At 48.1% G+C, this 14,575-nt stretch overlaps 1 protein-coding gene across 4 annotated transcripts in view; it reads right to left on the bottom strand.

Annotated features, from left to right (window-relative positions):
• Positions 1 to 494: 494 nt before the first annotated feature.
• WBP1L (WW domain binding protein 1 like) overlaps positions 495 to 14,575 on the bottom strand; it is a 60,660-nt gene continuing 46,579 nt past the window's right edge. For all 4 annotated transcript variants that reach the window (XM_045438741.1, XM_045438743.1, XM_045438742.1 and 1 more), the window contains exons 3-4: positions 5,562 to 5,723; positions 495 to 4,196 (exon numbers count right to left, since the gene is read on the bottom strand). In XM_045438741.1, coding sequence (XP_045294697.1) covers positions 3,454 to 4,196; positions 5,562 to 5,723 — 905 coding nt within the window. In that variant the 3' untranslated portion in view covers positions 495 to 3,453. The remainder of the gene's footprint in view (positions 4,197 to 5,561; positions 5,724 to 14,575) is intronic.

The raw sequence follows: 14,575 nt of genomic DNA, 5'->3' as shown, positions 1-14,575 counted from the left end.
CAATGCGGGGTTCGAACTCACAAACCTGAGATCAAGAGTCACGCTCCACCGGCTGAGCCCACCAGACATCCCCCTATCACATCATTAAAAGATCTCACGGAGTGCTTGCCTTCTTTCAAATGTCATTTCAGCTTCCGGGTATGTGAGAAAACTTGTTTCTGCTTTTTTTTTGTGTCTGATTCTAACCTGCTTGTGGAACTTTACAAAGTATTCCAAACATCAGAAATATACCCTTGGCAGAGAGAGGGTTTAGGGAAAACTCCTTAGGACAAAGTGTGGCCTCAGCAGAAGCATTACCCAGCCTGCCCTTGGTCCTGTGGTCTCTGCTCGGGCCAGGGGCCTGTCCTCAACTGCTCCGTGACTTCTCTCGGTCCCTGTGTGGACCAGGGAAAAATGCAGCTAGGAATCTCGCAGGATGAGCCTTGAAGTATGAGGAAGGGGAACAACAACAACAACAAAAACCCAAAGTGCTGCAAGAAAAAAAGAACAGTCGCGTTTTTGGGATCGATTTTATTTGGGCTTCTCACAGTGGTTAGAGCCACTCTGTCTTCAGAACAATCACAGCACAGGAAATGCGTCACCGAGACTGCCCAGAAAAGTCTGACCAGCTGAATCTTATTGCTTAAAATACACATATTCACAAGAACTGACAAATGGTGATGTGCCTCACACAGGAATGTGTTAGCATTTGCAAATCTTCTGACTGTAGCACCAAACCCTCGACCAGACCAACCCCTTCCTTCCTGTTCACCTGGAAAACCAGATTCAGTCAAATCTCCCTGGCCCCCTGACTAGTCCTTCAGCTCCCTATTTCCACCTCTCTCCTGGCAGGGGAGCCCCCCCCCCCGACTTGGCAGGGGCCAGACTGTGACCCCTGGAATCAAGCCCGGCTCCGGCAGCTCCATTTTCTTCTTCTCATGCCTTTAGGGCAAGACGCTGCAGTGACCCCAACAGTTAACACGCAGGCCAGTTCCCCACTCCCAACTGGGGAAGGAAACTTGAGAGGGCCAGGCTTCACCCATTTGATCAGTTAACTGAAGAAGGATTCATTCTGGTGAATCCTTCAGTGAGTTGTTTGGGATTTTATTTAAAAAACAACAACAACAACAACAACAACAACAACAACAACAACAACGGTGGAAGGAAAGGCATCTGAGGGCTGCTGACACACTCCCACCCACTCCTGCCACACACGGGCTTGCTTGCACGACACTGGACCTCGGCAGAGAGAGGTAAGCCCTTTGGCTCTGTGGTGTCTCCGAAACTCTCCTGGCAATTCCGGGCACAGGGCTGACGTCTGGGCCACAGCTAGTCCAAGCTTGTCACTGAAGATCCAATCAAGCTTCTGTCTGAAGTTCCGCCTTCGCCTTCTGTGCCGAGTGGTTTTGAACACCCCCTGGGGGCTGACACCTAGGGCCAGGAGGCGCCAAGGGGGGCAGACAGGTTCAGAGCACGTTTCCATTTACAGGGAACAGAACACAGGCCTCCGAGTGTCCACGGAGCGATGTGCAAATTGCAGTGATGGGTAGAGGAAAGCCTCTACTTTGAGCACAGTTGTCTCTGGCAGACGCGGGGCTGGGGGGGTGGGGGGAGGCCTGCCATTGACAATGCTGCTGGATACACCCGAGTACACAGTCAGACGTTTGTTCAGTAAACAGTAAATGTGTAAAATAAATTACCTTGAGAGCGCCATTTCTGCTCTGAACGTGTGGTCGACGTGAGCACAATGGCTGCCATTCAAAGTATATTCACAGGAAAACAGGGCTGGGGGCTCACACACAATGGACAGACACACAAAGGTTATCCAAAAAGTCATTGTACACAGACTTCACTTTGTTCAACATGGATTTTGGTTTTGTGGACTCCAAACGCAGACACTCGTTCACCTCACAGCCTTGGATTTGTCTATATTTGTACAAATATATATATATATATATATATATATATATATATATATATATATATTTCCTTTCTTACTGCAATGTCAATGCCTAATGTGAATATCATCGTTCGAGAGAGGGGGAAAGAACCAAACTCTTCATATGAACAGCACTGGACAGGGAATGTTAGTTTTAGCTGTTTGCTTTCTCCATTCAGGTTATTCCTATCAAAGCTCAACTACAGTAATAAGGATCCTGCAGGCCTTCTGGACCACTGCCTTCACCCTCCTACCGGGGCCACTTAGGCTCTTTACATAGGCTACAAAAATAGTTACCCCACTCAAAAATGGGGCTGGGGAAGGACTGGGAAAGGGCATGAAAACCACAGATAACCAAGGCATTTTTTTTTTCCGAGTGGTCAGTTTAAAAAAAACAAAAACAAAAAAAACCCCAGAAGAACGTATTCAGAATCAAGAGAAAATACTGTGTAAAAGCCAGGCTATGGGACCACTCTTTCTGAGGACCCACAGCCTCCTCATTTGTTCATAGAGAACAGCGAGACATGAAGGCCTGCAGACTGTGTGTTTGGGTGGGGGAGGACCCTGGTCACCCGTAGGCACAGAGCAAAGGACAGAGATGCGGAGAGTTGCACCCAGATCCACTGCCACGGCTTAGGGCCTCCTGCGGTTCCACAGAAGTTCAAGATAGCCCCAAGCCTGCCCAGGAAGCATCTCCTCCTGGCTCAAAGGCAGCCAGGCTCTTTAAAGGTCAACTTGGGATAGAGCCACAGACTTCCCTTTCTGGCCTGCCCCCACTGATAAAGTTCTTGTTTTCAGCTCTGTTGTTGTTTAAAGAGAAACCAAAAAGAAGGTGATGTGATGTTCCACACTGAACCAGTCTTGTGGCCAGCCAAAACCTGCTGGGAAGGGCCCCTCAAGGATGCCCAGTGGTACATTGACCTGATCACCTGGAGTCTGAGAGCAGCAAGCCCCCCACCAACCTACCACACAACTGTCTATCAGCTCTCCTCTTCCCCCAGGACGAGCCCAGTTCTGGCTCTGCAGACATTGGCAGCGAGGGGTGACAATCCCTGGGCCTCTGTGGCCTTCCTTATTCACCCAGGGCTGAGACCTGCCACCTCTCCCAGGCTGAGACACAGCAAAGTTCTCTTAGATGAACACCAGAGCATAAATCCACTCCACCACCAAAGTCACCTCAGGGCACAGTCTCAGCCTCCTCCTTGGGGCTTCTGAAACACACATCTCTCTGACCCAAGCAGGTATGGAGATATGACTTGAAAAGAGAAAAGGGGGGACAGGGTGGGATATGAGGAATGAGTCACAGAACGAACCAACCTCTCAGCCTTCCACAATGCTGTGCTCCTGTGGGCAGAGAGGCATCCACACCCCCAGCTGTAGCTGGAGACGTAGGAAAATGCAGGAGCGAGGGGCGGGGGGCAAAGAACGGAAGTGGCTGTACCACTTTTTCTGAAAGTCACTTAATGCTTCTGTCATGATGCTCCCCCCTACCCTGGTTGCTGTGCCAAGTTCTCAGGCCACAGACAGGGCCTGCTCTAGCTGGGGGAGCTGCTGCTCTGCGAGTTTGGGGAGTCCTGCTCATTGATGGTGTTCAGCAGCAGGCACGCGGGTGGCCGTGGCAGGTGGGGGTGCCCGGGCTCTCGGGCCTGCTCCTCGGAGGGCTGGCAGAGCCCTTCCTCCTCGTCGCCGGGGGGCCGCACGTGGCAGCTGTCACAGAAGTCCAGGGGCCCATCCAGAGCGTCATCAATGAGCGTGTTGAACTCTTTGAGGTCGTCGTCATGGTGGCCCCGGTTGCACACACACACCTCGATGCCCGAGTCACCCGTGAAGCGGCGATGTCGGCCGGGAGTCTTGTCTTTGCTATCGGGGAGGGCGCTGCCTTGCTCGGAGCTGTGATCTCTCAGCAGCTCCTCCTTACAGTCGGAATCTTTGTCCAGGAAGGCCCCAGGGTCCAGCTCCCCCAGGCCAGCCACAGAGCCACTGGGCTCCATCCCAGGGGCTTTGGTGGCTGCTGTGCTGGCTGGCACGTCGGAGGGCTCAGGGTCAGCGATGCTTGGGGGTCTCGTGCTGCTTCTGCTGGGCCCCGACAAGGGGCTGCTCTGCGCCCCCTGGGGGCCCCTGGTGGGATCGGCGCCCGGGGGGCTGCCGCCTGTGGGGCCACACTGCGCAGGCAGCTGCTGCTGCTGCTGTAGCTGGAAGGCACTGTACGGTGGGGGAGGAGTCGGAGGTCGGTTCACCACTTCCTCATAAGGAGGTAGTAAATAGTTTGGCAAAAACCCTAAAATGGGGAGGCAGGGAGGAGAAATTACCGCACTGGCAATTGTTGTAGGACAGACTGCAAAGCTTGCACTAAACATATGCCTCTTCCCCATCCCCACCCCCCATACCCGCGAAGTGACAGCTACAGCTCCTGCTTGTGGGCAGGGCAGGGGGATGGGACAACTGTGCAGAGGAGGAGGGACAGACTGGGAGTGACCTAATCTAGCTTCTTGAAATCTGAGAGCCCCTAAAGCTGCTTCATAGGCAAGACTTCTGCCTGTCTGCAGTTAAGGCAGAGGGTTAGGCAAGTGTGGTGGATGGCCAAGAGATCGTTCCTGCCAGGAACGGATCTGTTTCCACATGCCCCCAAGTCTCATGTTTCTTGCTCAGACTGTGTCCTCCATCTACGTCCCATAAGGCCTCAGGGTCAGGGACCCTAATTTAAGATTTCCTGACAACGTTTTTTCCCCCCTCCCCACCCCACCACCCTTCCAGATGCATACGATGTAAAGGGCCCTTTTTTCTGGGAGGGTAGAAATCTGTGTTGTCCCTCAATCTAGTGTGGCTGGAGGTGGTCTAGAGAGAAAAACCAAGCCTCATCCTGACTCAGATCAGGAGCGGGTGGGTTACCAGCGAAGGGTGAGGGTCCTGCCAACCAAGGCTTATTATCTTTCGAATGTGCTGAATGTCTCAAGGCACAGATGGTCTGGTTATAACAATAACTGCTAGCATTTACTGAGCACTTACTATATGCCGGGCACTGTGCTAAGCACTTAATGCTTCCGGATGTGTAATTCCACACCTGTGGCCACTTTCTTTTATAGAACACACTGTAGAATGGCTCTGGACAAGCTGGGCCTCCAATGACCCTTTGAGAGGTCATGTGTGAAGAACCCCCCCCCCCCGCCCCCGGGGAAGTCACGTGAGTGTCCTTCAGTGAGTCACCACGTTTCTTGGTTCTCAGGAAGTCCCAGTGTCACCACCACAACCCCCCCCCCCCCCCCCCCCCCCCCACCCAGCCACCATCTGCCTCTTTTATGGCAGCTTTGGCTCAGGCATCTCACAGGGCAGTTAGCAAAATGGAAGGATTTCAGGCCACAGGAATCTAAACCTTGATTTACTCACATCATACAACCTCTGACCATCTGCCTTAAAAAAATAATTTGCTAAAGGATCCGAAACCTGGTCAGAACCTGGCCGGTGTGGATTTGGACCAGACCAGCGGCTTCACATGCTCCTCTGTGCCGAAGGGGAGTGCCCCTCATTCCCACAGCTGCAAGACTCTGTTTTGTGCTGGGTAAGAGGGCCCACTGGGGCCCACAGTCTGTGTGTCCTCCCTGGGGTGGGCGGGGGGGGGGGTGTTGACGGCTTTTCGTGTACGTACTGAAATAAAATGGCAGCGCTGAGTAATTGTGGGCCTCTCGGTAGGCGATCAGGTTGATTTCATGCTGCCGCTGCTGGGCCTGAAGGCGATGCTTGGCTCGGCGGTGGTGGCACACACAGCAGCAGCTCAGGATGATGATGATGGTCCACACCAGCCAGAACCCTGGGGGCGGGGAGGAAGGCAGAGAGGCACACGCAGTGGGTGAACAGCAGCCAGAGGGGCAGCTTTCTGAGCGGGGGGGGGGGTCCCCAGACAGTGCCCACCTGGGCGAGGCTGGCACTGTCGGGCCTCACCGAGTGAATTCGTATTTGGAACCTGTGTTCAATTTTCACACGTGCTTGTGCCAGAGTGAAAGATGGGGTGGGAGAGGGTGACAGGCACCTGTCTGGCACCGCTGGGCCTACGTGTTAGGTTTGGTGGGCATGAAATATGCTCACCTTTTAGGACAGCACACTTCTCCTCTTTTTGTCCCGGACACAAATGCTTCGGCCCTTCTTATTACGCATCTCCCACCCCCACCTCTAAGCCCTGCTCAGTACCGTACGGCCAGTCCACAGCCTCACTTCCTGCTGCTATATGAGACTACTCACCAAAAGCAAAGAGCCCCTCAAAATCCCAGTGGATTAGCAACTGCAAAGGGCCTTGGAAGGGCTGCCTGATAAGAGAATTCTTAGGCTTCTCTTGATATCACCAAAAAGATCACGGGCTTTTTCTCTTCCATGCACACTGGTGTAATACAAGTCACTAAAGTTATACTTGGAAAAATTCTAATCGCCTCAGGTCCATTTCTTCCCTAGAGAGTGTAAATGACTTCCTCTGCTCTTGATATAATCCAGTACAATTCCATCCCCTACAGTTGCAAATAACACCCCCACCTCCCTTTGGCCTGTGATTACATTAGACTCAGGGCCATTAGCAGCCTCCCCTTCTCCAGGCCGATTATTTCTTCTTGTTTCCCACTGTGTTCTGTTGGGTCAGACTCAGAGAATCTTTGCAAACCCCAATATAAGACCCCTCTCCAATCTTCAAATGTATGCAGAAAATCCTTGAGCAATTTTGTTAAAAAAAAAAAAAAATACACACACACACACACACACGGAGGGGAAGAGACTGGAAGGAAAAACACAAAAATAGTGACTTATTTTTAAGTGGTAGGATTAGGAGAAATTTCAATTTTGCCCTTAAAATTATAAACCTGGAAACAAAGTAAATTAAACTTAAAAATGTCTGTGACCAATTTTATATTTTTGCTGTCCTTTCTTTAAAAAATTAAGAGGGGAAGATGCCTGGCTGGTTCAGTAAGTGGAGCATAGACCTCTTTTGGGTCGTGAATTCAAGCCTCACATTCGGAGGAGAAATTACTTAAAAAATAATAATAATAAATTTCTAGATAGGTTTTTAAGTTCTTCTGGTAATGTATTCACACAATGAAATGACATAAATCATTTAAAAATATTCATAGAATCGTACTTTTGACATATAGAGATGTTTCTAACATTAAGTGAAAAAACCAGGGCACCTGGGTGGCTCAGTCGGTTAAGCGCCTCTTGATTTCAGCTCTGTTCATGATCTCAGTTTGTGGGTTTGAGTCCCACAGCAGGATCTATGCTGGCAGTGCAGAGCCTGCATGGGATTCTCTCTCTCATTCTCTCTCTGTTCCTCCCCCACTTGTACGCGTGTGTGCTCTCTCTCAAAATAAATAAATAAACATTAAAAAAAAAAAAGCAAAATACAAAACAGCATAAAATATGATCCTGGGGCACCTGGGTGGCTCAGTCAGTTAGGCATACAACCCTTGATCTCAGCTCAGGTCACGATCTCATGGTTTGTGAATTTGAGCCCCTCTGTGATGTTCAGCACAGAGCCTGCTTGGTATTCTCTCTCTCTCCCTCTCTCAAAAAATAAATAAATAGGGGCGCCTGGGTGGCTCAGTCGGTTAAGCGTCCGACTTCGGCTCAGGTCATGATCTCGCCGTCCGTGGGTTCGAGCCCCGCGTCGGGCTCTGTGCCGACCGCTCAGAGCCTGAAGCCTGTTTCAGATTCTATGTCTCCCTCTCTCTCTGACCCTCCCCCATTCATGCTCTGTCTCTCTCTGTCTCAAAAATAAATAAACGTTAAAAAAATTAAAAAATAATAATAAATAAATAAACAGTAAAAAAAAAAAAAGCGAAGCCACCTTTGACCTGGATGACAGGACAGTAGATTTTCTGGTATTAGATCTGCTGTTTTTTGCTTATCTGCGTTTCAAATTTCTCTAAGGTGAACATGTAGTTCTTAAAAATAAAAAGGATATATACAGTTCTCAATAAAAAATTTATCTGAGGAACAATTGTAAGGTGAGTTGTTACTAAGAACAGATTACTGTTCATTTGTTCTCTACACCTGATTAATTTCCATTTTTTCTATTACAAATGCTACCTGTATTTTTGATTACCTGCTTTGTGATGATAAATTTGTGTTTAGAACTTAAGTATTTTCACATGAATCTCTTATCAGAATGAGTTAAGATTATTAAGAAAAAAAAGGTGGGGCGGTGGGGGGGGGTGCGCCTGGGTGGTTCAGTCGGTTAAGTGTCTGACTTCAGCTCAGGTTATGATCTCACGGTTTGTGAGTTCCAGACCCTACATCAGGCTCTGTGCTGACAGCTCAGAACCTGGACCCTGCTTCGGATTCTGTGTCTCCCTCTCTCTCTACCCCTCCACCACTGATGCTCTGTCTCTCTCTCTCTCTCTCTCAAAAATAAATAAACATCTAAGAAAAAAATTTTTTAAGAATAAAAATAACTTAAAATAAATTCTAAAAAAAAGCCCTGGGATTCCTGGCTGGCTCATTCGGTAGACTGTGTGATCTCAGGGTTGTGAGTTTGAGCCCCGTGCTGGATACAGAGCTTACTTAAAAAAAAAAAAAAAAAAAGCCCCCCTTTCCCCCAAACAAACTTGTATGTGAATAAACCTGCTTTTATTCCCCATTTGTACCAGAATACAATATTCCAAAAGATCACACTGACATTTAGGGTGTGGCTTCTGGCAATGGCTCTTTCTGTCCCCCAGGGGTATCCCTGCTGAATCTTCTCACAAAGCTACCACAGTGAAACGGGACAGTGGTACAGCAGCCTGGCCCTGGCAGGCGGGCAACACCATTGTATGTATGACACCTAATCGCTTTCAGCACATGTCAGTGTTCAATGGAACCTTCTCCTGAGGCCTCCCAACCAGAGAACAGGCGGAGGACAATGGGCTGAGGATTTTTTCCCTTTATTCCATCGGCAAACAGAAAAACCCCATTTCTTTTTTTTTTTTTTAAACGTTTATTTATTTTTTAGAGACAGAGAGAGACAGAGAAAGACAGAGCATGAGCTGGGGAGGGGCAGAGAGAGGGAGACACAGAATCTGAAGCAGGCTCCAGGCTCTGAGCTGTCAGCACAGAGCCTGATGCGGGGCTGGAACCCACTAACCATGAGATCATGACCTGAGCCGAAGTTGGACGCTTAACCAACTGAGCCACCCAGGCACCCCTACCATTTTTTTTTTTAATGTTTATTTATTTTTGAGAGAGACAGAGACAGAATGCAAGTGGGTTGGGGCAGAAAGAGAGGGAGACACAGAATCTGAAGCAGGCTCGAGGCTCTGAGCTATGAGCACAGAGCCCAATGTGGGGCTCAAACTCACAAACCGTACGATCATGACCTGAGCCGAAGTTGGACACTCAACAGAGCCACCCAGGCGCCCTGAAAAACCCCATTCCTAAGCAGAGAACATACACATAAGGTGAAGTCAAGAAGTCTCCCTTGTGGTCTTTCCCAGACTCGCTAATGACCTTTGCTTAATTTCACTTATATTTTTCTCTCCTGCTGCTGGTTGACTGAGGACTGGATAAACACCATCACAAGAGCCCTCAGAAATGGTGTTGAGGCCAGAGAAGAGCTCTGGGAGGGACGTGGTTCCCTGATGCTGTCCCGTAACATCCTCAGCCCCTGCCATCTGGATCTGTGACCCTTTTCAGGGCTGGGGGTTGGTGGCACAAAAAAGTACAGTGCATTCTGCTGAAGAGTCTGGTTTCCAAATGCATTTTAGAGTCCAGTCTAAGAGTTTCTGGGCTGACCACTCGTCCATATTACCTATATTTCTCTCACCTGCCCAGCATAGTCTCACAATCCTTTATATTTCTTGGTATACCTTTAACGTACATTCTCTCATTAGATAATTAGCATCTAACTCAACTAGTTTTTACCTCCCAAGGCATTTTTTTCAGTAGTTTCTTACCTAAAAGGTAAACCAACTTTTAACCTTTATGCTGCAATATAAATGATCCAGGGACAGTATTTCTCATTTTATAGACTATATAAGAAACATGATTTTATTTTTTAATGTTTTATTTTTTGTTTTTCTTTTTTAATTTTTTTTTTCAACGTTTATTTATTTTTGGGACAGAGAGAGACAGAGCATGAATGGGGGAGGGCAGAGAGAGAGGGAGACACAGAATCAGAAACAGGCTCCAGGCTCTGAGCCATCAGCCCAGAGCCCAACGCGGGGCTCAAACTCACGGACCGCGAGATCGTGACCTGGCTGAAGTCAGACGCTTAACCGACTGCGCCACCCAGGCGCCCCTGTTTTTCTTTTTTAAAAATACTTACGTATTTTTATTTTGAGAGAGAGGGGGCAAGAGGGAGAGGGAAAGAGAGAGAATCCCAAGCAGGCCCCACGCTGTCAGCACAGAGCCCCACTCCGGGCTTGATCTCACGAACCACCAAGATCACGACCTGAGCCAAAACCAAGAGCCAGATGCTTAACCAACTGAGTCACCCAGGCGCCCCAATGTTCATCAGATTCTTAAGGGAATCCTTCATCCAGAAAAAAGACTGAGATCCACCAAACTAGGAGTATAACAGAAAAACAGATTTTTTTTTTTTTAAAGGAAAAATGAGGCAGGGCAGGAGGCTGGGGGAAGAAATGAGACAACTAGAACACACACCCTTAGCAAAACTGCCTTAGTCATATCTAAGAGAGCACCAGACAACTCATGCGTCCATTGAAATTCCACCACCCTACTTCTTTTCATGTAGAATAACAGGTAGAAAAAGTCTCCCTACCAGGTACCAGTTGTGTGATGTTATATTTATGTTACAAGTCTCAAAATGAGTTCTAATTTGTTCATTTCTTTTTTTTAAGTTTTTATTTATTTAGGTAATCTCTATACCCAACATGGAGGTTGAACTCACCACCCCAAGATCAAGAGTTGCATACTCTTTCAACTGAGCCAGCCAGACACCCCTCTTCAGTTCTACTACAGTATGACAAAAGATTATGTGTGTGGGTCAAAACGGAGGGAAATCTAACTTGGAAGCAGAATGTGACTAGTGGCAAGATGGTGTGTTAGCACAGGTCCAGAAAAGACCCTTAATGAGCTGGTCCCAATGGTGGGGTTAATGTGGGAAGGCAAAAGGCATTCTCATCTGGCCCTCACAAAATGGACTCTCTTGGGAGTCACTGGAGTCAAAGTAATGTCCCACCAAGTTTAAAAGGGAGAATATCCAGACTGGTCCCTCCGGAGTTGTACAAACTTTTGATCTTTTTGCTAGATTTCACAAACAAGGAAGAAAGTTTACAAAAGAAAAACCTAATGAAAGAGACACACAGAGAAAGACAGAAGCATGCCCTCCTTTCCAAACACACATCTACCCAGAGACTACATTCCCCAATGACAACTTTGAAAGCTGTGATCTCATGGTGGGGAGCATTTGTCATGCTAAGCAAAACAGAAAACAAGTTTTGAAAAACAATCACAGTTCAATGTAGGAACTGAGTCATGTGCCCCAGAGTTCACTATAAACTTGGGAAAACACCACTCCCCAATGGGGCAGGAAATTCCTCATTAGAAAGCCAAAGCATACTGTAAATTAGCTCTCCTTCTACGCCATAGGATGGTGGGTGACCTCCCTGGCCCCTTAAAGCTCTCAGCAGGAGCTCCTGCCACTGCCTCTGTGGAAAAGGCCTGAATTAGGGAACAGAAGACCTCAGAAGACTTACAAGTTCATCTGAAAGACTGGACAAGCTTCCTATAAACATGACTGCAGTTATAGAAGGGAAGAGGCAGTGACCTGGATTCAAATCACAGCTCACAAAACTACTTCCTAGCTTTGTGACCTTGGTAATTTTGTTTTCACTTCCCTCACCTGTAAAATGGGAGAATAACAGTTTCTACCTTACCGGTCACTGTGAGGAATAAACAAGTTGATATATGGAGAGTCCTCAGAACCATGCTTGGCATATAATAAGTTCTCTAGATTGTTACTACTATTCTTGTTACAGGTATGACCACCTATGGGAAGGGTTTTCTTTCCATTCCTCTTTTATTCCCCCCAAAAAATACTCCATAAAAAAGCGACAGTGGAACAAGTCCAAAGTCTGCTTCTAGGTTCTGTTCTTGGCTACATTCATTGCAAAGCTAGCCCAAGTACTACTGATGAACCTACTTTTGTCCAGAAGCCTGGACCTCTAGGAGCAGGGGTCCAATCAGGGCAAGTGGGGGTCCAATCGGGGCTTAGAAGAAGGCCCCAGCTTCCCACTCTCCACCCTGCTAAGGATGGCAAATGCCATGGGCCTTCCTTACAAGCAGCCCAACAATGGACATCTTAAGATAACTAAAAAGGAAAATTTAACAGGTGGAAAACAAGCGGGGCAGTCTTAAACAGAATTTCATGTCACCTCAGAGGGATTCCACTGCCCAGAAACACTCCCCTCTCCCTAACTAAGGCCCAAACAAGGGAAAACTGATACCCGGGTGAAGGCCCCTCAAATTATCTCAGGAGCAGAAATTCCCAGCTCTGACCTCTCCCTGGACAATGTAGCTTGGTGAGTGGAAAGAGCTCTAGGATGAGAATCGGGAGATCCAGGTTCAGGATCTTTAGCCTTGAGCATGTTGGTGGCCTCTCTCCCCTTTGGTTTTCCTTTTTGCTCTACTTGTGCCATGAAGGGCATCCTCAGGTGGAAATTAAACACGCACATTCCGGACCTTCCACGACCTGGGCCCATCACCTTCTAGTCTGGCTCATAGTTCTGGAAGGGGGTGGCTTTGGATTGAGGCACATTGACCCTACCAGTCATCTGCATCCAAATGAACAGTTACTTAATGCCCCTGGGTCAGGACACAGGGGGATGATATGCGTACCTAGCAGGGTTGCTCTTGGGGTGAAAGGAGATGATGTGATTGAAGACCTTACCGGTGCCTCATATGTAGCAGAGCTCTGTGCACATTAGCTCACTTCCTGCTCCTTCCCAGACAAGCCCCACGGGCCCAAGGGAAGGGTGAACAACATCACACGTACAATGTTCTTTCCCATGGGGTCCTGGCCTATGCTGTTCCTCTGCCTGCAAAGCCACTGTACCCTTCTTCATGTTCATGTGTTTAATTTTTTTTTTTTTAATTTTTTTTTTTTTCAACGTTTATTTATTTTTGGGACAGAGAGACAGAGCATGAACGGGGGAGGGGCAGAGAGAGAGGGAGACACAGAATCAGAAACAGGCTCCAGGCTCTGAGCCATCAGCCCAGAGCCTGACGCGGGGCTCGAACTCCCGGACCGCGAGATCGTGACCTGGCTGAAGTCGGACGCTTAACCGACTGCGCCACCCAGGCGCCCCTAATTTTTTTTTTTTTAACGTTTATTTTATTTTTGAGAGAGAGAGAGAGAGAGCGTGAGGAGGGAGGGGCAGAGAGAGAGATGGAGACACAGAATCTGAAACAGCCTCTAGGCTTTGAGCTGTCAGCACAGAGCCCGATGCAGGGCTCAAACCCATGAACTGTGACATCATGACCTGAGCTGAAGTCAGATGCTTAACCGACTAAGCCCCCCAGGGGCCCCTATGTTCTTCATGAGTTTAAATCCTATCCACCCTTTAGGGTGCACTTCAAATCCCACCTCTTCCACGAAGGCTGCCTGAATCTTGGCTAGCCAAAGCAAACTCTCCTGAACATTCACAGTGGTCCTGCCACATAACATTCCACTCTCAGTGTTACTAGTGGGGAGCTGTGTCTTATCTCCTCTCTCTGCTAGGAGATTCCCTGTTGACAGCAAGGATTATGTATGACTCCCCACAGTTTCTAACACAGAAGAGGTCAGAGCATCAAGTAGGAGTTTGTTAGGACCACAAATTCTCAAGTCCACCTCAGACCTACTGAATAAAAAACTGGGAGCAGGGCCGAGAGCTCTGTGTTTTAATAAGCCCTCCAGGAAATTTGGATGCTTGCCAAATTTTGAGAACCATTGGAGTGAGGGTTTACTGAATGAATAAATGACTGAATAATGAATTAAAGTACAAGTGCCATAAAAATGCATGGGATAGCAATAATGATGATGACCAGCCTTTATAGCCTTAGTGCTAAAACAGGACCTTCGCTTCCCATTTGATGTAGGCCCAGTAATAACTACTGGCTTAGGTTACAACTGAAAGGGAGAAAGGGTGCTGATGAAGCCTAAGGTCTGTATGTGCTTGTGTGTGTGTGTGTGTGTGTGTGTGTGTGTGTGTGCGCGCGCGCGCGCACGCACGACACTCTTCGGCACACAGGAAAATTCAGCTCAGTAGAGATGAAAGGGTTGGTGGAAATGGCATTTTTCCCTTTTTTCCCTGAGGCCTTCCCTGTAGGCAACTGTGGTTAAAGAGGTACTCGGTCTGACAGAAATTCTGCCAAGGATTTCCTGGCTGAGACTTTTTTTCCTTCCAAACGAAAGAGACAAAAAGAATAACCCAAAGCCCATTCTTTTTGCATTTCGGACAAAGTTTAGAGGCAATCAGAAGGAAAGGGGTTCAAAACGACCAAAAAGCAGGGTTTTTTTTTTTGGTGGTGGTGGTGGTTTTTTTTTTTTTTTTTTTTTTTTTTTTAGAGAGAGAGACAGCGCACAAGCAGGTGAGAGGGGCAGAGGGAGAATGGGAAGGGGGAGAATCTTAAGCAGGCTCCACACTTAACACAGAGCCCAACTCGAGGCTCGATCCCACGACCCTGGGATCATGACCTGAGCCA

The sequence above is a fragment of the Leopardus geoffroyi genome, chromosome D2, assembly GCF_018350155.1.
Source record: "Leopardus geoffroyi isolate Oge1 chromosome D2, O.geoffroyi_Oge1_pat1.0, whole genome shotgun sequence".
Taxonomy (NCBI): Eukaryota; Metazoa; Chordata; class Mammalia; order Carnivora; family Felidae; genus Leopardus; species Leopardus geoffroyi.
Note: the sequence above shows the minus strand (reverse complement) of the source record. Positions and strands in the feature narration are given on the sequence as shown.